This window comes from Pseudoliparis swirei, chromosome 20 (assembly GCF_029220125.1).
Source record: "Pseudoliparis swirei isolate HS2019 ecotype Mariana Trench chromosome 20, NWPU_hadal_v1, whole genome shotgun sequence".
NCBI lineage: Eukaryota > Metazoa > Chordata > Actinopteri > Perciformes > Liparidae > Pseudoliparis > Pseudoliparis swirei.
The window spans coordinates 7,862,842-7,887,690 of record NC_079407.1 but is presented as its reverse complement, the minus strand read 5'-3'; the positions used below and the strand labels follow the sequence as shown (position 1 = coordinate 7,887,690).

General features: G+C 42.2%; 1 protein-coding gene and 1 long non-coding RNA gene across 2 annotated transcripts in view; one reads left to right on the top strand and one right to left on the bottom strand.

Annotated features, from left to right (window-relative positions):
- The window catches only part of lekr1 (leucine, glutamate and lysine rich 1), a 77,934-nt gene extending 62,385 nt beyond the window's left edge, over nucleotides 1–15,549 (bottom strand). Inside the window, exons 1-2 of the mRNA XM_056441213.1 lie at nucleotides 14,856–15,549; nucleotides 11,278–11,384 (exon numbers count right to left, since the gene is read on the bottom strand). Coding sequence (XP_056297188.1) covers nucleotides 11,278–11,384; nucleotides 14,856–14,859 — 111 coding nt within the window. The 5' untranslated portion in view covers nucleotides 14,860–15,549. The remainder of the gene's footprint in view (nucleotides 1–11,277; nucleotides 11,385–14,855) is intronic.
- LOC130210947 (uncharacterized) lies at nucleotides 1,772–6,247 on the top strand. The gene is made up of 3 exons (XR_008834888.1): nucleotides 1,772–1,893; nucleotides 5,174–5,339; nucleotides 5,442–6,247. It is a non-coding gene; the product is annotated as an uncharacterized LOC130210947 (long non-coding RNA).
- Nucleotides 15,550–24,849: the final 9,300 nt, after the last annotated feature.

The following is a 24,849-nucleotide window of genomic DNA, read 5'->3' as shown; positions in this document are numbered from 1 at the left end:
ATGCCTGTTTATCTGGACGTGCGTGTGCATTTGCAGTGTGCGTGCGCGCATGTGTGTGTGTATTTAGGTGAGCTTGAAGGAGGAAATAGGGAGGGGTAGCGCGGTCACAAGGGATAGAGGGAAGTGCCAGAAGGGGGGGTAGAGGCGTGCAAGCAACAGCGTGGAGAGGAGTGGGGGGCAGACTGTACTGTTGAGTGGATGAATCAGAGTGTGTGAGATGGCCAGTTGCTGGGCTCTGTGTCCGTATGAAAGAGTAGCACAGAGGAATCCACAGTCAATCACTCACTCACGACATGTGTGCGGGTGGAGAGCGCAGAAACCATCAGCCACTGTCGAGCAAAAAAGTCAGGACCAAGCCGAGCAGACAAAGTGCAGGAAGGAGGGGCGGTTGAGCCACGGGGGTAGTGATGAACATTTGGGAGTATAATAAAGTGAGGGTTTAGACCACCCCCTCCCCCCTCCCCCTCCCTGTATAATCCAGGGTTGCATGTTTGCCGGCTGACTGGCTGTCTTCCCGTTACAATGTCCCCTCTTTCCTTGCCTTCCCGTCGCAGTCCGCCGGGCCGCCTACCTCGCCTGCTCCTGGGGAAAGGGCAGTGGTCGGGAAAGAATCACCTATGGCGGCCTCGACCAGGACTTGGCATCACATCACATTTCAAATACACGGCGAGGCGAGGCACCGCAAGTTTGGCACGGCAGACACACACCAACAAACAACTAGCCTGAGGAGAAGCGGGCCGATTGTGTGTGTGTGTGTGTGTGTGTGTGTGTGTGTGTGTGTGTGTGTGTGTGTGTGTGTGTGTGTGTGTGTGTGTGTGTGTGTGTGTGTGTGTGTGTGTGTGTGTGTGTGTGTGTGTGTGTGTGTGTGTGTGTGTGTGTGTGTAATGGAGTTTGATCAACCCATCATCTGTCTTAATGAAGTTTCTAGTTTTCTCGTCATCATGAGGAGCGCTGGATGGTGAGGCCTAACCAAGAGCAACATCTGAAAATACCGCAGATACCAAATTCACAACAGGTGCAAATACATAAATATTGCAATGCTTTCTGTGAACTCCGATAGGTGGTGACGAAGCAGACGTTTATTTAAAAGAGAATCGAGGACTGTGTGCTGCCTTGAAATGCATATTAGACTTCATAATAAAACAAAAACTCTGGTGTTACTAAACATGTACATACAGTATATGCCATAAATCCCTGCTGCATGGCGAACTGATCCAATTGACAGCTTGTTAATATATTCATCGATATTTAGATGAAAGAGTAAAAAAAAAAAGGCAAATATGGAATACGGTCAACATATCTGACCTCGTATCTAAACTGCAATGCAAACTGGGAATATTATAAATTACATTTCACAACATCCTTAAATTACTAAATGTTATGGCAGAAGAATTATACTATATGATCAACTCATATCAAACAAGTATACCATTACTCCTCCTGCACTTAATACCCCCGTAACTGGGCTTTTAATGTTACCATAGTTCCTCCACAGATGAATGATAATATAGAAGACCGTTTAACTTTGCCAGAAATGTGAACGTTCCCGAGCCCCGCAATAACAATTTGTACCATTTTAGCCTCCATCGTTTACTCCACAGGCCGCGATGCACTCTGCACCATACCGACAAAGCGAGAGAGGTATTATAATTTAATGACCATCTCGCCTCTCAGGGCACAGGATTGAAACGCAGACTGAGTGCAGACATCCATGTAAGAGGTGAAGCCAGGGCAGCAGGGCGGCCAGCGGGGGGGAAAAAGAAAGAAAAAAGCCAGAGAGAGAAGGGGGAGTATAGTCTGTTACATTAATCAGAGTTAGCAGACAACACATGGGCTTCCGTTAGCCCCACTAGACCACGCATCACAACACACGGCTCGGCACGACATGGCACGGTAAGCCGAGAGAGGCCAGAGGAGGTAACGCTGGCTGAAATGTGTCTGTCTGTCTGTCTATCCTACTATGCTTTTATCTATTTATGCGTGTTCGTGTGAGTGCGTGTTTGTTGTGTTATTTCCGCTGCCGTCCCAGTTTGTCATTGAACCCATTACCTGCCTCACATTTATCCTGCGTCTATGTTCTTCATTTGCAGCGTAAACCAGGAGGAATGACATTCTGTCTGACTGGGTGACAGTCAGCAGAGCGAAGCCAAACGCAACCTCATTTAACCCTCTTAAGCAAGAGAAAACAAAAGCCGCCGCCTGCAGTGTTTAACTCTGTGTTGCAGTACATTAGGCGAAGGAGCTTCAGATGCTTATGAATGAGTAAAAACAGACAGGATTGTATTCACATTGACAAATGTATCAAGCTCTGCGTGACAGAGGGCCACCTTTCGAGCGAGGCGGTTATTGTAATGTTACGTTTACAAGAAGATCCTGTCCTCCTGCACTGTCGGGTGTATGATCTTTCTTTTTTTTTAAAAAGTGGTGTATCACTTTTTCGTTGTCACCAGCCTTGCATGATTTTTTAAAAGCGCCCGCAAAACATGCCGCGAGTAGTTGTATTGACCTCGGAAAATGTACAAGTGGTGAAATCGGTCACCATGATAGCAGGAAATGATAGGAGTGAATTTACCAGTTATGTATTTTTTTTAGATTTGAAAGCACAATACATCTTTGTGAATGTCATGGATAATATTCTATTGAGGAAATTCTTCCCCTTTTACAATGAATTCCTCTCTGTGTGAATCAGTAGAAAATACTGAGTTTCCCATATTTAATGCGGTAGATACTTTTTCTGCCTGAGGTACGTTGGCATGACATTAAGGTGATGAGGGCAGTTTCACCACAATGTGGATGCAACGAGCATCGACAGTAATTCTGTGTATCTGGACTGACACGTGATTAATGTGCATCTTTAAAATTAAAATTAAAAGCCACAGTAGCTTGTATGGCAACTGCTTTATAACAGTGACCTTGCAATGACCCTTGGATAATCGGGCAATATTGTCACTTTGTATTTCCACACTCCAGACAACACCCGTGACAATATTGCACAATAATCCCCCTCGACCCCCCCCACCCCCACCGCCTCTCAGTCATTAATGCAGATCAGTAATCACCTGATGACCTCGCTCCCTCTCCCTTAATAACTCTCCCTCTCTCTCTCTCTCTTCTCCAAAATGTAGGAGAACAGATGGAATCGGATCGTGATTAAATCACACATCAAATATCGTGATACACAATTACGTTGTCTAAAATGATAAGTATATACTAACTACATTTCTTTTACACTAAAAATCTTAATAAAATGAGAAACTAGGGGTTATTTCATGTAGACTAGATTGGAATTACCAGAAATCCTGCTCTATTGATATTGTTATCGGTATCACGTATATGGCTCAGCCATGCTGAAAAGGTGCATAGATGTGAGGAAGACAATGAAGAGAGAGAGAGAGAGAGACTTCTGATATGTTCAACAATTACCCATCGACCTTCTGAGGTCTTTTCGAGGAGAGAAGATTGAAGGAAGCAAAAGGGAAGGAGTGTGTCTTTAAAATTAGCTATTGCTCAAGGAAAGGAGAAGTAAGAGAAGGATACAGAGAGGAGGTGAGACAAACGGAGAGAGAAGGAGCGAGGTGCAACTCACTGGGACGCTCTGTCCGTTCTTTCCTCTAGAATATGGGCCATGCTCACATTCAAAACGGATGGGCGCAGGAGGAGAGCAAGAGCGGTTTAAAGCCATCGCCGGGAAAAGTCAACAGTCAGAAGCACGGAAAGACTCCCGAGAGGCTCGTCGGGACTGTAATTTGGTTTTAGGAAGACAAACAAAGAGGTCCTCGGCGAACAAACCACACTGGTGATGAGAAAGTTCCAGTGTTGTAACTTCATCGGCTGAGTCTCCTGCGAGGTGTCCAAAAGAACGCGCTGTTCTGCCGTATATAGTGTGCTGCAGAGTACAGGACGACATCTCAATTTTCTATATACTGCTGCCGTCGCGGTATTGTTCTGTTCTTACAATAAATGCTTGGAGAGAAAAAAGTTCCAATCTCTTCAGAAATAGGATCAGCCTTTATTGATCCCCTGAGAGAACTTCAGGATGTACCAAGAAAGGGATTAAACCCTGACGCACAGATCTCAAGAACTTATTTTTGAAAAAAATGCTTTATGTACTTTTTCATTTCTACTTAATTTGGATGTTTTACTACTTATTTTTTCCCCCTCAAGTCTATAATGGGACAAACTGATTCAAGATTATTTTCATTATCTTGAAATATTCTCTTCATCTCTTGCTTTTGCAACTTCAGTTGAAGTATATTTGCATAAAAAGGTTTCATACAGATGCAACCAAAAGCGCTTAGAGGATGATAAACTCGTAAATCAGAGAGGCAGACGCAGGGCTAATGTGTACGGTCCAACTAAACGGCGGGTTTTAGAATAAGTCCTTTTCCTATCTTGGCACTGACACAAACGCTGTGTGACCACTCTTCAACAGCGGAGCATTTTCAAGCATATTTGGGGCCACACATACACCCTCCTACGTTGTACCAAACCAAACACACACACACACACACGCACTCACACACACACCATATGAGGTTGGTTTCAGACATTCTGCAAGACAGCTTGAATCAAGTAGATTTTTATTACGTCCTCGGAAAAAGAAAAAAACAATGACAACACAGAGAGGCTCGGCGAGCCAAAAAGGCCTGACGGATGCAACATCTTATCAATAACAGACGTTTTGGGAAATGAAGCAAGAGAAAAAGAAGGAGAAAAAAAAGGGAAAGATGAGTAGAAGTTTGATATGAATTTGTAAACTAATGGGTGAAAAAACAGCAGTCACACAGAGGTGAAGCGGCTGTATAAAGAGATGACGGGCACCTTACAGTGGTCCAAACTCAACTGAATCCACTTGAATGACGATGAGTAAGGCCGAGACCCTTTTGTACCTGTGTTATCAACATACAGAGGGCAGTGTGGTCAAAGCATCAGAACACAGCTGATCATGTGAAGCTGTGAGTTTTGCATGTATGACACAAGACAGATGTGATGGCGGATCGGCCTTCGGGGCAGGAAAAGATGATAATTGAACTGTTTTATTATCAAGCGTGCACTGCAAAGGAGACGCCATTGTCCGATGCACATTCATGGTTTGAGTGTGATGAAAAGAAATTGCTTTTTTAATGAATACTTTTTTGTCCATTTTTTCATCTCCGGTTTTTACACAATGCAGCCACGTCCGCTGCTTTAGTTCCCAACTGCGCTGATGAGGTGACGCCGCCAAAGCATATGCTACCTGCACTCAGTGACGTCTGTGTAGACAGATGAAGGACTGGAGCTGCTGCCAACGTGCTGCTTTCGCAACGCAGATTGTGTGGAAACTAGATCAAGTCTTTGAGGTGACTCCCGGCTTAAATCTTCTCCCATTACATTCAAACAATTTCCTCACTCTCAAAGTCTCCCCAATTGAGGTGTGTGCCAGCTGTAAATTGTATCTCCAGTCAACACTTTCAACAGCAGTCAGGACTGAAGGTCCTATGGTGACACATCCAGTGATCCAGGACTCCAATGAAGGAGTCGACCCGTCTCAAGGAGGATCAGAAGAAACGGACAGCATGTGAGTTAAATATGAGAGTCACAGCAAAGGGTCTGAATACTTATGACCATGTGTGTTTTAATTTTTTTATAAATTTGCACAAATTTCTACATTTCTGTTTTTTTCTGTCAAGATGGGGTGCTGAGTGAACATTAATGAGAAATAAAATGAACTTTTTTTGATTTTAGCAAATGGCTGCAATGAAACGAGTGAAAAATGTTAAGGGGTCTGAATACTTTCTGTACCCACTGTATATACATAAAAACTAGGGCTGTCAATCGATTAAAAAAAATTAACTAATTAATCGCACATTTTGAAATTGCGATTAATTAATCGCGATTAATCGCGATTAATTGCGATTAATCGCAATTAAAAGTTAAAAGTTAAAAGTTCATTCTTTTTAAAGACCAAACTTCACACAGAGCTGTGTTTTCAAAGAGGCTCCTACATATAAAGTGCCAGCGAGGTATTTAATATCGTGGATGATCAATTGTTTCTTCAGTGAAACATCAGATTAGTAAAAAAAAAAAAGTATATTGAGACCCCATTGGTCCTGTCATCTTAAACATTGAACACAGCAGAACCAGTGGCCTTGGTAACTGACTGACATTCAAATATGTCACGTTAACCCTCTGGAGGCTGGGCTCATTTTATACATTTTACAAAAAAAATTAAAATCACCGTTTAACCCTTGTGTTACCTTCGGGTCATTTTGACCGAATCAATAGTACACCCTCCTGCCGCCTTCGGGTTAATTTGACCCCATTCAATGTTTAATGTCGGTGTTCTTTCGGTAGTCAACAAACAAACATAAAGTGCCTCACACTTAAACTTGGAAAACAATATTAATTCTAATAATTTTCTGGAGGTTTTAATTGCTGGCATCAAATTGAACCCAAAGGGTAAAATATGTTAGTAAATATAAAGGTAACAGGAGGGTGAAACATTGAATCGGGTCAAAATGACCCAAAGGCGGGGGGAGGGTGTAATATTTAATCGGGTCAAAATGACCCGAAGGCAACCTAAGGGTTAAAAGTGTTTCCCTTCTTTTTAAAGACAAAACTTCACACAGAGCTGTGTTTTCAAAGAGGCTCCTACATATACAGTGCCAGCGAGGTATTTAATATCGTGGATGATAAATTGTTTCTTCAGTGAAACATCAGATTAGTAAAAAAAATGAGGTATATTGAGACCCCATTGGTCCTGTCATCTTTACCACTGAACAACAGCAGAACCAGTGGCCTTGGTAACTGACTGACATTCAAATATGTCACGTTAACCCTCTGGAGGCTGGGGGCATTTTATACATTTTACAAAATAAATTAAATTCACCGTTTAAAGTCTTTTGCATGTGACACACCCCCACGTGTTATACATCAAACATTCCAGAACAATCTCAGCTCTGAAATGAGCCTCATTGTCCTCGCGCCGTGTCCTCTGGTTCTCTGACTGACAGGCTGCTAAATGAGCCTGACCTGTGAGGTGGGAGGTCCTTTGTGATTTACTGAGTGTTCATTGGTTTTTTCCCCCCCGAAATGTTGACAGACAAACGGATTGACCAATCACGTTGAAGGTTTCGTGTGTCGCGTTCTTTCCGCGCCGCGTCACCCGACACGTCTCCCCTTCGTTCCTCTGTGTATCAGAGGGGGAGACGGGAGGAAGGAGGAGCAGGAGGAAACCCGACTGATTCATCCACGAGTTAAACTGATTTCTGCTCCTTATTTTCGCGGAGAAATGATTGTTTTAAAAACGGAAACAGTGTCAAACCGTACAGCCGCGGTTTAAAAAAAAAAAAAAAAAACTTGCGTTAATTGCGTTAACATATTTTAGTGCGTTAACGCGGCCAAATTAATCGCATAGATTAACGCGTTAACGCTGACAGCCCTAATAAAAACATATATACAGATACATATACATATGCATAGAGAGAGAGAGAGAGAGAGAGAGAGAGAGAGAGAGAGAGAGAGAGAGATGGAAGGAAAAGTACCAAGTTGCTGAGACACTGGAGTGATTGGATGGCAGCCTCGGGCTGAAATGTGAATGCACTGGCTAACAAGACTCGGCACCTTAATTATGAATGAAACTAGAGTCAGACAGGTCGTGAATGCATGCCATGACGTGCAGCTTGTGTGCAAGTGAAAGTGTGGAGAGGGGTAGGTGAACACAGTACCTTTTGAGGTACCATCGTTCTGTCTAAAATCTCCTGCTGTGTTGGCAATGTGAATGTCTGGTGTTACGAAAAGGAAAACAAATGTCTTGCTCTCGCTCTGCCTCCATCGCTCTGCACTCGCTCTCTAATTACCTCTCGAGTGACGTCTTGTCCCCGTTACATTGGGTTTTCGGGGCTCTTCGCAGACCACAACATTTGAGAAGTTAACAGGGAGTGTTGTGCCTCTCGTGTCTGTCTTTGTCCACTTGCTTTTCTCGCCTCCCCTCCCTGTGCGTCCTTCTCTGCTGGAGGTGAACGGCTTGTCCTGTTCCACCGTGTGCTTGAGCTCCTCAGACTGTGACACTTGAGAAGTGAAAGGGTAGTTCCAGGGCCTTGTAGAGAACAAGGGATGCTCGGCTGCCTCAGAAAAAGACTGTGGTGTACTCTGCTCGGCGCTGCACTAAAAACAACTCATCCTTGGACGAGAACATTGCTGGCAAAAGTGTCACTTTGACAACCCGGGAGAGAAAATCCTGCCAGGTAAGGAAGGGGTAAGCAGTACCGTTTGAGTTTCTGTGGTGGCAACAGGGGAAAAAAAGCACATAATCCACCCTGAATCTACAAGACACGGGCTGAAACTGAAAAACACCATGCAGTCTCAGCATATATACAATAAAATATAACACTGCATAGATTAGTTTCAGTTCCCTTGCAAAAACGGTTATGGTGGAAGGGAATGATTTATTTAGCTCCACAGAAATATAAAAGAAAACGATTCCCTATTCGCCCATGAACCTCACTAAAATAACTAAGCCAGTGGGTAGCTAGCTAGCTTGTCATTCACATACACTGCAACGGCAAACACACTGGGACATATAATAACATTTACAATGTCAAATTAGCAAAAATGAAAGTCACTGTCATGGTTCAGACTAATCTAAGTGAAACACATAGCAACATGTCCAAAGATGGAAGTTGGACATTGCTGTATGTTTTGATTGAATGAGACACGAATAAGACAGACATGCTAATAAGTAGGGTATGAGGAGCCGCCATCTTGGATTTTGACGTCAGGGACGGTGGTGTTCGAACGACTTCCATAAATCAGATTTCAGGCGGCGTTCCAGTTGAAATACTACCACTTGGAAATCAACCCAACTTGCATGTTTTTTGTTTTAAATGTGGGAAAAAACACCCCCAAAATGAAAAACATGCTCCTGGTGGTGTCACTTCCTGTCTGACATCATTTCCTTCGCTGTCCTGTAATGTAAGAGCGCGCGTAGTCACTAGTCACGCGTGTGTCACCTGTGTCTGAGCGGCATCCCCGTGTTTGTTTGCACAATAAACACACTCTCATCATGGAAGTCCAGTGCTGGTATGTGTGTGTTTCTGCGCCCCAGGGTGTGGGTGGGAGGCATGGTGTTTGTGTGTAACCGCAGCGCTCTCCTTCTCAGCAGCCCACCATTAAACCCTGGTGCCAGCCCTCTCCCAGCACACCAGGATTAACAGCACTTAAATGGGCCTGTTAGTACACCACCTCCTCTCTGCCTCCCACGCCGACGAGTGCACATGGTGCTGCCCACAGCTTTGCGCCTGCCACGCACACTGCCTCTGTTGTTTTTTGTTCCCCGCTCGCCCCAGCCACCTAAGCCTCCTCCAATAAATGTTGCTGAAGTGTACTCAGTGGGGGGCTAAGCCCAGAGCATCCTCTATTTTATGGACCTATTGGAATATGAGTGGATGACAAGGGTAGGAAAAGGAGGGAGGGAGGGCAGATACTGAACCAGATGGGCAATGATCACAATGTCAGACTCGCCCTCCCTGCCTCCCTCATTCTTTGTTATTGTCTCTCTCTCTCTCTTTCCTTTTGCACTGTGTCTGGTTATCACATGCCCCTTGTGACAAATCATAAACAGAAGCACTGAAATGGATACGCACACACACACACACACACACACACACACACACACACACACACACACACACACACACACACACACACACACACACACACACACACACACACACACACACACACACACACACACACACACACGAGATGGATGGCCACCACAGGAAACAATAAATAAAAATAAATAAATAAAATGGATTCCCATTTGAGTGTGTTGGCCTTGGCGCAGCAGGCAGAGATATAGATTGACAAATGGGATGAATGGACTGTCATGTGTGTGTGTGTGTGTGTGTGTGTGTGTGTGTACATATATATAGGTGTGCATTCACTGTGTATGCATTGATGTGTTTGTAGGAGACTTTAAGAGATTTTCTCTGTGCTTAGGCATGGAAAGGCCTCCCTCGGATAATACCTGGGGGGTGTATTCTTCACAGCCATCTACTGGCCTGAACGAGAAATTCCAGAAATGACTCCAGAGCGACGGACACGGCAACAGAGAGACAGGAAGAGAGCGCAGAGCGCAACAGCCTCTTTGATCCATCGAGTCATCCTACCTCTGTGAACTTGCTGCTCCATGTTGACTTGGTCACAGAAGACCAAATATAACTAATAGTGTACAGTACGGCTCAGCATATTAGCGGATAATTCCAGATTATTATCTATGACAACATTGTACTCTGTAAATAGTGAGAGCTGGGAACAGTTTAGCTCAAGCAAAGGTCGGACAGCGCAGGAAGCGTGGAGTGGAAAGATTGTAAAAGACAGAAAACTATTGTCCAGTTCTCCAGAGCGTTTTGGGGAGCTGCAGGTAAAGCAATCAGAGGTCCCTCGACCCAGCCAGCTGCTCTGTTTGTTTATTCAGCAGCTCTAATGTGGAAGAGATGATATACAAAGGTACTATTGTGAGTGCAGACGACGCCATGTTGGCTGGGTTTCCCAAAAGCTAGAAGAAATTAAAAAACGTTGTTCAGGACCAAAGTAAACGCTCAAAACCGAATGGGAAGATAAACGACGAACATTTTCTTAGCGTAATTACTTTTCTTTATGTGTGCTCAGAGCATTCTTTTTATATAAGGGCATATAAAAATAAACTTTTCAAAATGTCAGTGGAAAAAAAAGGAGTGAATAATTTCTGGAAAACATGGTCTTTGGAGATATAGTTTCCTTTGACAAACAGAGAACACACTGCTTTAACTTGTAATAAAGACCCCGTATGTTTCCCGTTGAAAGGAACCAAAATTACCTGCTAATTTATATTCATACCATATGGAATATCATATGGGAATATGTAACTGCCACCTGACATCGACAAGGATACAGTGCAACACGCCATCATTGCCATGTTATTTCCTAATTGCTTTATCTTAAAACAGATGGAAGATTAAAACGGGAAATATTGTCCCACTTTTTGTTCAAATCACATGGATTACTGCACAATATTATAATAATAGAGAGGGGGAGAGAGCGAGAGAGAGAAGTGCTGAAACACTCATCGGGGTGTAACATATACATTTATATTTCTGGGTTGTAGAAGAAGAAAAAAAATCCTATGTGTTACCAACATATGTTGTGGCAATATGGTGTTTCATTAACATGCTGCTTTGGTCACAAAGGGAACGTGTGTGTGTGTGTGTGTGTGTGTGTGTGTGTTTTCAGGAACATGCTCCTTGAACTGCCTACCTTTTCTATCTCTTCGGGCAGTGGGTAGATTGGAGGGCAGTGAAGAAGCGTCTTCATTTCCTTCTCCTCTCCCTCTTGCGCCGCCTCCTTAGATCTCTCCTCGTCTCCTGGGCATGCGGAAATCAGCAGAATTAACAATCGTGGAAATGGTATTCGGGTGTGTGATATGGATTCCCATTTGGTGCTGCTAACTAGGGCAGCACCTAAATATTATTTGTAATACTGATCCGTCGATTTAGTTTTTTAATGGATGGAATAGTGATATATCGTGTGTGCAGTGGAGCATACAGGAGACCTAGGAGGCATAATTAAAGTCCTTGCGTTGACTAAGAACACTAAATAATCAATTTACAATGAAGATCTAGAAGCAATAAATATTTGAAATGTTTTGCTTAAAAAAATTATTAATTGATAATTAATTAATCGTCACACTTGGAATTGGCTAAATTTGCTCATTAAGGCGTTGATTTATTGACTAATTGTTTTGGCTCTACTGTTAAACGTATGTAGAAATGACAAAGTCCCTGTGAAATAGTTAGAGTATCGTTAGCTTGTGTCCATCCTGGAGAGGGGTCCTCCTCCATTGCTCTCCTGAAGGTTTCGTCCCTTTTTTCCCCTGTGAAAGTTTTTTTTCTGCTGTTTTGGGAGTTTTTCCTGATCCGATGTGAGGTCCTGGGAGAGGGACGTCGTATGAGATTGAGATGTACATATTGTAAAGCCCTCCGAGGCAAAATTGTAATTTGTGATTTTGGGCTGTACAAAATAAACTGAATTTAATTTAATGTAATTGTACTGGAACGTATTCCCACGTGAAATGGAATATTTGAACGGTGGACAGTCACAAGGAAATTATAGAATTGGTAGAAAGTGGTCAATATTAAACACTCATCATACGTTGTTTCACAAGAAGATTAGATTTTATATTATTATTATCTATGTGCATAGATTGGTAAAGTTAGTTAAAAAGGTTTCTTTATATTTCATCCCGACTTTAAAGGGAGAAACTATTTTGTTTCATTGGTATTATGTTCTTCTACCTCTCTCTTGTGAGGTGATTCCCTGTGTTGTCTCTGTTCTCTAACTTCTAGATTCATGCATACAAACAACCCCTTTCAAGTTGGAACACAATGACCAACAGGAGCGGCCTCGGGACAAAACACGATGCGTGTCAAAACCAAACCGTGCCTCTTAATCACTCGAAAACAAATGAAATCCTGATACCAAAGTAGTTCTACTACCTCAGGCAATGTGACTCTTTTCAGGATAAAAGTGGGTGGCACTTTTAAACTGATGACGAGCACTTAGACTTTGAGGTTAACGTAAGGGTAAATCCCTTAGCGTGATGTCCACCATATTAAACCCATTTGCCGTACAATCTATTCTATAGATTAATCAGTCAAGCGTATGGCATTAAGTTTATAGACTGTAGATTATGGCATTTTGACAGCTGAGGGTATTTTGACACATATATTAGCCTGTCGTCCACGGCAGAGCGACCCAAGGTTTCAAGGAAATCGTCGACCATCAAGGGTGGTAAATATCCACAAAATCACTAAAACGCGGCCGGGGGAAAAAAAGTGTACAATGTGCTGTGCTCAGCTTCTTAGTAGCGAGCCAAAGAACATCCAGCTCTCCCATGTTGTGTAATAGAGGCCGGTGAAGCCGTGAGAGGCGGACAGCGCAAGCCTAACCCAGCCGCTCTCTGTATATTAGTGTGTGTGTGTGTGTGTGTGTGTGTGTGTGTGTGTGTGTGTGTGCAGTGGAGCATTTATCTATCAGAGCACCATTAGTGAGATGAAAGCATCACGCCAACTCAACACTTGACCTCAGATTAAATACCTCTAGTCAATTTAGGGGGCCAGAGGTCTCTCCTATCAGATGGTTTCCCGTGCCCGTCTGCATGCCAGACGATAAATGCCCTCACAGGGCATCCGAGGGAAATAGAGTGAGAGAACACGCAGGACAATGTACAGCATCGACACACAAGGATTTGACCACATGCACAACGCACACGGACAGATGCACATCCAATCTAAGAACTCATGCAAAGCCAGTGTAGGTTTAACTTGACACACTAACATATACACACACACACACACACACACACACACTAGTGCTGATCGACAACCCCTGCCTCGTCGGAGAGCTTCATGCTCACGCACGCTCATAGCCTGATTGCCCCCCTACTGTCTCCAGGCTCAGCATTTAAAAACACAGCAGACATCCTCAATCGCCGGCTCAGACAACACAGATAAATTAGTAACGCCCATGTGACAGCATTAAGCAGGCCAATCCTTTTAGATGGAAGCCGCTATGAGGAGCGGACTTTGCAACTGTTCCCCCGTGACATTTTGTCCGTTTTAGCCCTGATTGAACTATTAATCAGTCTAATGTGAGAGAGGCAAGCTGTTCATAAACTGATCTATTCTGCATGGACGCATGCCTAAGTCGTGAGAGGGAAACATGCACGAACATATAGACTCATAGGGGCCCGTAGTTCGGCTGCACCGAAGGGCACAAAGCATCCGGCGACTCTGGAAGGAAAGAAACTGGATGACGAAATGTCCCCTAACCCAGCCCCCCATCGTGAAATAAGGAGTTAAAATAATTACATGTCATAGATGCAAAAGAAAAATGGAATATTCATGGATCAGGTGAGCGGAAGGACGTTTTGATCTTGTGTTCTCTAGCAACTACAAGAAGATGAAGTATTGTATTAATCCCCGGAGACAAGATAATGTTTTTTTTTTTCAATCAACCATTTCCAAATACATACATGCACACAACATGGATTTAGATATATGGAGGGCTGCCCATGACAAGAGCACACACACACACACACACATACATACATACATATATATATATATGTATGTATGTATGTGTATATATATACAGCTATATGCATATATATATATACACACATACATATATATATATGTGTATGTGTATATATATACACATATATACGGCTATATGCATATATATACACATACACATATATATATATATATATATATTTATGTATGTATGTGTATATATATACACATATATACAGCTATATGCATATATATATACACATACATATATATATGTGTATGTGTATATATATACACATAAATACGGCTATATACACATATATATATATATACATATATATATATATATATGTATATATACATATATATATATCCTTGGAAATCAGACTTGAGTAAGCTACATTGCAGAGATTACACATCATCTATATTACAATGAAGTTGAATAGTTAATTACATGTACTCATTATTAAATGACAGACACATTGTTTACTTGCGATGTTTGTTGTGCAGAGTAAACATTATCTATCATAAGCGCTGCGTCGCTGTGAGTGTTTGTGAAATAAATGAGGGACACACGCTGACGTGTGCAGCTTTCATTGAGTGACGCTGATCCCAGAGACGGGTGTAAACTAAACCAGCTGACAAGCTAACTAGTTCAGCTAGGTTAACTAACCTGTCAACAAATCCGTGCAGCAGCAGCCACACGACTGAAGCGGTGTGATTGGTATCTAGCTGTAAACGGAACAAACCTTCACCTACCCATAGTCAACAGTCTCCTGCGGAGTGAAGTCGGAAAAAGTACATTTAAGACTCAAATGTTTGACACCAGCCATGCTCTGGGCTGTTGCTATGGCTACGACGTAGTCCAGCCATACAGTGTAGAAACGTTCATTGACCGTCAAGTTGGCGGGGATTTAGCACAGGAAGTGTATTTTCCTACCAAAGTAAGAGCATTGTCCTGAATTTAAAATGACCCTTTAGCTGTGTCTCATAAAATTAGCCACATTTAATATGATGTGAATTCATTCAATTCCGTTTTTTATAGGAGTACATGACTCCCAGGGGAAATACCCTAATATTCCCTAACAACACCATCTTAACCGTGGGCCATCTTTAGACCTCAGAAACTTCTATTTTCATCAACTTTCGTTGAGGAAGCGTCTTATGCTAACATCTTGAGCAACTTAAGCCTTGCCACAACCACCTCGACCACTGTCAGTCTCAGGGGATGGAGTCATCTGTTGGTAATGTCACTTGCACCTTTGGCTTTTGGTTTGCTGTTTGTTTAGTTTGCTGTTTGCACATGCTGTTTATATATATTTGTTCATTTACACTGTTGACCATATCTGCACTGCATTTTAGATTTTAGATTTATGGTATACTGCTTCTTTGCACTCTCTGGTCAGATGTAAAACTACATTTTGTTGCCCCAGTGCCTGACAATAAAGTTGAATCTGAATCTGAATCGAATGCTCATCATTTCAATGTTATGCTTCGGCAGCCAGAGACAGAGCGTGGCAGGGAGGGCCTTGATTGACATGGACAGGCAAGTGGCGTTCTTGTGGCAATGTGACCTGCAAGAACAGAGTTAACAGATGAGCTAACGTACAAGAAAATGTAACTCATATTGATCGTCTCATGTAACTTAATATATTAATGGTGTAACTCAATATAGCTGAAAAGTACAGTTTCTAAAATGTCAGAGCCTTCCAAGAAGTGCACACCAAAAAAGCTGTCTAAGTTTGTCTTTAAAGGACACCTAATTATTGTTGTTTTTTAATAATGGAGAATGAATAAACAATTGTGTATAAAATGCAGGCAGACAACACCTTGAAGACTCATCAGCTGAGCTCTGCCTGCTTGCATGCATTGGTCACGCTCCATGCTCTGTTTGGCTTGTGTGCCTTTAATTCATCGCCTCAGAAGTAATTTGAAATAACGGCCAGACATTCCCGCAGGGCCGGCAGAGTTGGTGTACAAAATGTCTTTGGACACACATTTCTGAATTTGTATATGATATAATTTCCCTTTTTCTCTGTGGCTGACCAAAGCAACCCTGTGTCTTTATCTGGGCTAATGTCACCCACCCACCATTACAGAGAGGGTGAGAGAACTCTTTGCTCTGATTACATTTGTGATGCATGTTCATGCTATTTCTAGACCGGTCATTGAATCGTGCAGACTCAGTCGTTGTGATGCAAATTGCACCCGCCCACTCTCGTCTAGCTTACCTTCCGTGCTTGTTTATCTGCCTGCACAGCAGAAAGAAAATCGGTGAACGTGACAAAAGGGGAAAAAGTTAATTCAGGCAGAGAGACAGTAATCAAGCCTCGCACCCTACTATGCCAAAGAGGGTAGAAGGAAGACAAGCCCTCTCTCTGTATCCGCCTGCCTCTCCTCCCCCTCCTCTTTCTGTCTCACTCCCCGCTCTGAAACCGGCCATATCCTCAAATACCCCTGTGATAAGGGCATCGGAAGAAGGGCAGCAGCAGGCCTTTACTGAAATGCAGCATCGTACACAAAGCAGTACTCAACTGGACCACAATGGACAATAGACAATAGAATAATTGCGTCATGTAAAATGTTTATCAGAGCTCTCTTTGTTACATACATTATTGAATGTTTTGTAAAACGTCTGACCCACTTTCAGAATAATCTGATTGCATATACAGTATGTGACTACATCGGTGTTATTGTAACATTTTGAGTGTCTTGATCATCAGGATTTCAAAAGCTCATATCTATTTCACTTTGGCTGGTCTGATGTTGAACAGCCAGGTTAATAATTGATGAAAGCTGAAATGTTCCCCCCTTTTTACTATAGCGCGGTCATAATTGTTTATGAGACTACCAGACTGTATTTTGGGCATTCTCCGTAGCAAAGGCAAATTAACCTACTTTGGGAAGGTGCATCCAGTGTTTTAGGGGCACTGAGCCTGCAGGGACTGGGAGCTTGGCACATATCGAGTCTGTTTCCAGCACGCTATGCTGTGTGGGCAAGTGTATAATGAAGCATGCTGAGTGTGTGCTTGCGTGCATGTGTGTAAGAGAGAGAGAGAAAGAGAGACCGAGCGAGCGAGAGAGAGAGAGAGGGGAGGGAGAAGGAGGGGGAGGGGGGAGAGGCAAAAGTGCGTGTGTGTCTTCTGCATGCACGGATTTAAGAGGGAAGGGTTAATATGACCCACTATTTTTTTTGGGGCATGAAATGACTAATATTGTCACACTTGACATATTTAGGCTAGGCTATGCGGGACAAATCCAATGGCCAACCCTGTAGGTTTAACTCATCAAAATCCCCACAGCATACATACCAGCACTCCACAGACACAACAGGGACTGACAATGGGTGAAGTACACACACACACACACACACACTGTAATTACAAGGTCAAACTTTTTTCCTGTGTCATGATATCACTTTTGTGACATAAGCACTTCTACACTCACTAACCCAGTTACCCCTAATCGTGCAACCCAAGCACCGCTTTCACTGTGCTCGTTGTTCTTTTGGTGGAACCGAATGACCCCTTAGTGCACGCCATGTTCCATTCCATCCGGATCTAAGACTTGTCCACCTGTTATGTTGCGTCGCTGACTCGCTGTGTGTAACCTCATGATCCTAATTCATGAAGGATTTGTAGACCACTGATTTGCTCAATCACACAGATGACAACCAATTCCTCACTGGCTTGTGTGACTGCCCAATATATTTAGGAGCAGTCTCTCATGAAGAAATGCACACATCTGAAAAAAAGATTACTATATTGGTAACTGTAATGTAAAAAACATATCAAACAATTCAATTCAATTCAGTTTATTTTGTATAGCCCATTCTCACAAATTACACATTTTGCTCAGAGGGCTTTACAATCTGTACACATAGACCTCCCTGTCCCAGGACCTCACATCGGATCAGGGACAACTCCCCAAAAACCCTTTCCCGGGGTCAAACACATTCAATGAATATGACAGAGTGTATGAATAGTTGGTAGTAGGCATGGACCACGATCCAGACCTCCATGATCCATCAGGCAGATGTAATAAGTACAGAAGCAAATAATAACAGCAAATAACTGAATTGAACTGAATTCACAGGTTTCATTTTATATAGAAAAGAGACAGACTCTGGTTTTATATTCAGAGCACCCAGAAGAAGGCAATGTAGTAAATGAAGGAAATGGATGCCTCTGTTACCAAATGGCATACACTTTTGCAACTAATCCCCATATTTGAACCCTGACCTTTTAACCTGCCTTCAGTGGCTGATCGTCCACCTGCACCACCGTTTTAAAATGTAACAGTTACCTCTTGCTGCCATTGCTCACCTGGTTTTGACTATGGGTATTAGTCTGCCATTGCCCGTGTATTTCACTTGGCATTCTCCTCCCCTTCCCCTATCTAGTTTGCAAGGGCGTGGCCCCTACATCCTGTGCTCAGTTGCGCCCAATACGTTTGTGATTGCTTTAAAGAAATACAAACGAGCAAGTGCACCTTTTTTCCCCCCTATCCCAGAATGAAATTTGCGGGGCCAGTGCAGTGGAAATAGATCTGGCTATGCGAGGCCAGGCCACTAGTAAGTGGAGTAGCTCAGGATAACTGTCAATTTCATTATGTTTTATTATGATTCGCTGTCTGTCTCTGTCTGTTTGTTCAGCTCTGTGCCCACTCGTCTCTCTCTCTGCTTCAATCTCTACATGTCTCTCTGCCTGCCTGCCTGTCTGTCTCTCTGTCTTTTTGCTTATCTGCAGGACCATTACGTGTGTGTGTGTGTGTGTGTGTGTGTGTGTGTGTGTGTGTGTGTGCGTTGAATGGATTTGCATCAGAGCTAGTGGGGTGACCCTGCTCTCTCACGCCAAGGCTTCTGTGGAACAAATAGAACTAGTCGGATGTCGTGACAGCACTCACATCAGTTTAAATAAGAGAGCTGTGCTGCAGCCGTGTCTGTGTGTGTGCTTGTGTGTGTGTGTGTGTGTGTGTGTACGCAAGCAGTCAGGTACGCACTTAGTCAGAAAAGCTTTGCAAGGCTTTGTGTGTGTGTGTGTGTGTGTGTGTGTGTGTGTGTGTGTGTGTGTGTGTGTGTAGGGCTGTGTGTTTCAGCCTTTGAGCATGCAGTATCTTGTGAGCTTTCAGGTTTTGTGAAGCGGGAGACAGCGATATTAACAGTTTAATGAGCTCAGAGGGGTTCACACACACAAAGGAACAGGTCTGTCCTGTAAGGCCGACCTGCTTTCTGAACACACTACTTAAGGGTAAATGGAGTTCACTTCAACACATTGCACTACAATTTAAATTACACAAGTGTACTCTTTAGTATTCCTCTTTAGTACATGTGTTATTATAGAAGGTGCAGTGAGGAACAATCAAATGTTGGATCAAATTAAGTAAATTACTTTTTTACCTAATTGTAATGATTGTTTACCTAAACACTGGTTCATTGTATGTTTTGATTCGTTATGTGCATACTCCCATCCCGTCATTAAGAATGATTTTACTTTTCATTTCCTTGTTCATGTGACCTCTATCATGATCACTGCTGTTTATACACAATTGAAAAATGTATTTTTACAGACTTCCTTGAAAAGACTTCCACATAAAGGACTTCCACAATAAAGTTCAAAAGGTGACATATTATGGATGGATTATTTTTCTTACTATCAGTGACCGTCAGTGACAGTGAGCAGAAACGTAATGTAAAGCAGAATCTAATATAACAGTAAATAAAACTGACATAACCGTATTATGATTTTGATTTAACATAACATGCTGAATTAATTCTAAAATCTCCAACAACCCTGTGAGTTCTCTTTTGAGGGTATCATATCAGGGTGTGTTTATACATTGCTCTTGTTTTCTGTGCCTTATATCTAGCTGAGAAGTGCCACACAAATGTGAGCTTAATAATGATTACAGTGGTGACTATTTTCTAGTTTTAGATTTATTGTATAATAAAACTGTTTGTTTTGGTGGCAAAACCAAAGATAAACATTGTATGTGTTCACAAAACAAGTCATGCTTTGGCAGTGGGAGTGGTTTAAGGGTGTTTTGTGAAAACAATTAGGATGGATATTGTAGCCTCAGCTTGTTGTTAAGCATCAAATGAACACATTTCATTATTACCTTCGCATTGAAAATGCAGAAGGTAATGTTTTGATCGCCGTGTATTTGTATGCGTGCGTGCGTGTTATTCGCATAAGTCAAAAAGTATTAAACCGAATCGCATGAAATTTGGTGGGATGATTGGTTATTATCCGAGGACCATTTGATTAGATTTTGGGATCGATCGGGTCAAAGGTCAAGGTCATGGTCATGAAAAAGTTCAACATCTTCTTGAATCGCATGAAATTTGGTGGGATGATTGGTTATCATCCGGGGACCATTTGATTAGATTCTGGGATCGATCGGGACAAAAATCAAGGTCAAGGTCATGAAAAAGGTCAACATCTTCTTTTTACTATAGCGCGGTCAATTTATATCCAATTGGCATGCAACTAATGCCAAAATGTTCATAATTCAATGCCCAATCTTGTGATATGCGAAGGTATGCGCTCTACCGAGTGCTCGTTCTAGTTTGTATTGTGATGATAATTTCTTACTATTATGCAGAAATGCTATAGGGTAATGAGTTATAATATAATGAGTGTGATACAGTGGAAATAAATGGGAGGAAGAATAAGAAATAGGAACACTAATAAGTAATATAACATATTCATCTGGCATTATCATTCGAAACGTAGGATAGTTCTGGTTCATACCAGCTTGGGTCTCACTTTCAGAGGACTGGCCATTTTTCTTAGTAGTAATGATAACTTTGTTCAAACCAAAGTTATCGTTATAATACCCAAAAAACAACTATTCAGTCAGATTATTTAAATCAATTTATTCGGAGCTAAACCATGATGAATTTTTAAAGTGTAGGTAATAATTAATTTGAGTTTTTTCCTCCAAAATCAGTTCTTCATTCAGTTCGATCGTCTGACTGCTCATGTTTCTTGCCCTATGTTACCTCCTTTTTAGTAATGTGTTACTATTCCAGTTCTTAATAATTCATTTGATTAGTGTATTGTTTCTAACTATAAGTAAGATGGCTAAAACTCCACAAATAAGACAGACGCTTTCATGAACAGCAGCTATATCCTTTAAGAGTTCAACTAAGTGGATCACATCCAAGGATTGCAACTCATTAAAACAAGTAGACATCTTGACAACAATCACCAAAGGGTGTGTCAACAGAACAAATTATTTCATCGCGAGGGCTTTCCTCGAAAAGCTGAACCCTGTGAACCTGGTTAGGTAGTCTGGACTTAGGATGCCCACACATCTTTTGCATCACCACACCCCCTGAGGCGTGACGGCGGATGAAGCACAAGGAACAGGATACGGGGAGATGAGTGTGATGCGTGCAGCGGATGAGTCGCAGCGAAAACCCTTTTACGACACAGCAAGTCACAAAGGCATTTGCGTCGGGTTTTTTCTCTCCCTGAAGCTGTGAAGGGAGTCCTTTGAGCTGTCTGTTGGCAGCGGAGTAGCCCCATGGCATGGGCTACACTGGGTCATACACACACACACACACACACACACACACACACACACACACACACATACATACACATAAATACACATGCACTGCTAGCCATCCTGAGGGGACCAAGAATCTGGAGGGAGGGAGAGAAAGAGAGAGAAAATGGAGGAGTCAAGGAGACAGGGAGTCAATATGTGTGTGTGTGTGTGTGACTGTGAGTGAGCTGGCTGTGAGACATAATTACGGCAGATTAGTGAAGCCACACTGAGAACCTGAGTCAGAGCCGTCTGGACCAAGAGACAACGACCTCGTGGATAGAGGGCTCTCACACGTCAGTGACGTCACACACACAGACACACCAACACACACACATGCACAAACATTGAAAGATACTCACGGCGAGGCGGAGTTAAGTAGGGAAACTACAGAGTATCTACATGCTAATCCCCAGTTTGTAAATTCTAATCTGAGCTGCATGTTTTTTGTCCGTCAGAAGGCCACTTTATTAACTTTAAATGCAAACTGGTCCACATTATCCTCTAACTCAAGACCCCGAACAAGTTCATGTTTGAAGGCCAGAAGGAAAAGTGCATGAATATACATCTGTGACATTGTAGATCTCAGATCGTTTTTAGCTTGTCTTAAAATGAAAACAACCTCTCACACATGGAATTTGAGACAGGCATGTTAAAAACATTCTCAGTGCAACATAAACATTTGGAAATGTTGAATTAACTCCATTACTCTCAATAACGTGCGGCAACTGTGCAGGCGAAGTCTCATTGCGATAGCAGCTGCTTTAACAGAGCAGCTGTTTACAGAAGTGAAGAAACTATTTTCTGTATATATTTGAAATTATCTGCCTTTCTCCTGCCTTTCTCTTCTTTAAAGTTTAGTTTGGCCCTCACACTGAGCTCTCCTCAAGGCATCTACATTTTTACATGGTTTGGTTAGCAGTAAGTAAAGTAAGATTTTAAATTAGATTCCCATGCTCCCCGATAACGTTATCTTCGATGTTCTCATTGCACTGAAGAAAACAATCACTGACTTCTGAAATGCAATTCATATACTTGTTTAAAGGGCTCAGATTGTCAAGTGGGTGGTGTATAACTGTATGTTGTCTATGTAGCAGTGGAAAGAAGTTTATGGTTGACAGATAAGGGGGCCTAGGTTTGAACCTTGGGGCACACCATATGTACTCTTCCTGACAGAACTCCATAAAGAGAAATGGTTAACAGACTTGCATTTACACTCATATAGCCGTCCCGCACACTCACACACACATGGCAAATCCTTTGGGTGCAATTTTAGCATCTTGCCCAAGGAGACTTCAACATGCGGACTGGAGGAGCCAGGGATTAAACACCAATCTTAGAGAGGGCCCTCTCTAACTCCGAACCACAGCCGCCTCATCAGAAACATCTCAATCTGTTAGGTTTAATGTAAACAAGTCTAGAATCCTGCCAGGAAATTCAACCCACACCGAACCTTTTTTCGAATGAAAGCTTTTCATAACCGTTTCAATCCACTCTCATGTGTTAAAAAGAGCCCCCTTTTCAGCATGAAGAAAATGTTTGTTTTGTTGTTGTTCAGATAGAGGATGATCAACTGTAAAAGATACACGGGGGGCATTTGTTGCAGGTTCACCAGACAGTTCTGGGAAGTTGACGTGTTGGTTTGATCGAACAAAGAACTTCCAGCCTTCTGTTTTCACTCACTTCTTTTTCTCAAACTAGACAAGCAACAATGGTGATTTCTTTTCTTTTCTTTCTACAGAATGCCCTTTTAATTTGTTCCTCATTACTTTGTGTGTGTGTGTGTGTGTGTGTGTGTGTGTGTGTGTGTGTGTGTGTGTGTGTGTGTGTGTGTGTGTGCGTGTGTGCGTGCATGTGTTTCTGGGCAGCTCTCCAGTCTGTCATCTCAATCTGATCTCTATCACCCATAGCTGTCTGGCTGGGGTTATCTAGCCAGGGGACCACCCCTGCTGAAGGGAAGAGGAGTGCAACACAGGAGCACCACTGGTCCTACCCACATTTTGACATCCTCTTTCCCATGTCCTCTTGGACTTCTTCTCTTTCACTTGTCATTCGGTGCTGACGACAGAATTCAGAGAATATAGCCAGTTCCTCCGCACGAGCCTCAACATGGCGACTGTGGGCAGCTAAGAGCATGAACAGTGCAAACAACAGGAACAGTTCGAACAGAGCTACATGTGTTAACCTGAGGGGGAAACGATGAGTCGGACCTGAAGGGCTATTTATCCATCTAGATTATATTTTTTGTGTGAGTTGCCTAGTTATAGAGATATGGGCTGTCGAGATGTCTGCCTTCTCTCAAATATAATGGCAGCTTCATGCTGGAACTATTCCCTTTCAACCATAGTCCTTACATGAAAATGCTCACAACGAGGTGTAAAGATAATAATCGGGAGAATGCAGACAATTCATATCTCTCACATATCTCTAAAACGTTGCAACTCACACAAAAATAAAAATAGCACCATAGGTAAGAAGAAAAATATGTATTTTTTTATTTTGGGGTGAACAGTCCTTTTAACACCATTCTCCATCTTCTTCTTTTTGATGACTTAATTATTTCTCTCTTTTACAACCATGTCTTCCTTTTGTCATGTGAACAGTAGTAAATACATTTGGCATGTAGGCTACCGTAAATCAGGAAATAACTGTAAACCTGAAACTTGAATTATCACAGTAAAATGTTTCCTATTTTGGGAACCACACTAAGTGGCCTTCTTGCTGTGAGTTAGATAAGAATTTTATGTGCGAGTATTTAGTAACAAACAGCTGTTTCCCTCTTCAAGCTAAGCTAAGCTAACTGTCTCCAGACAGTAACTTCATATTTAACGGACTAATGTGAAAGTCAAACTTTCATCAAGACAGTAAATAACCATATTTCTAAAACTGTCAAACTATTTCTTTGATAATCTTGAAAGATCATGAAATACATTTTTATAAAAGCAGGTTGAACATTTGCATCCAAGTCAAACAGTATACAAAATGTGAGTAAAGACTAGAATGACGTTATTATTATTATGACTTTGTCAGCACTAATACATGTACCTCTACAGACACTGGGGTACACTTGAATCCATATATTTGTTTTTATTTGGGGGTTTTGTTTGTTGTTTTGGTATTCATGCATGCAGTTTGAAGCCTGATGAAGAAATAGCGTTTTTAGCATTTATTGTTTGTTCCTTGCACGGAGCATCAAATC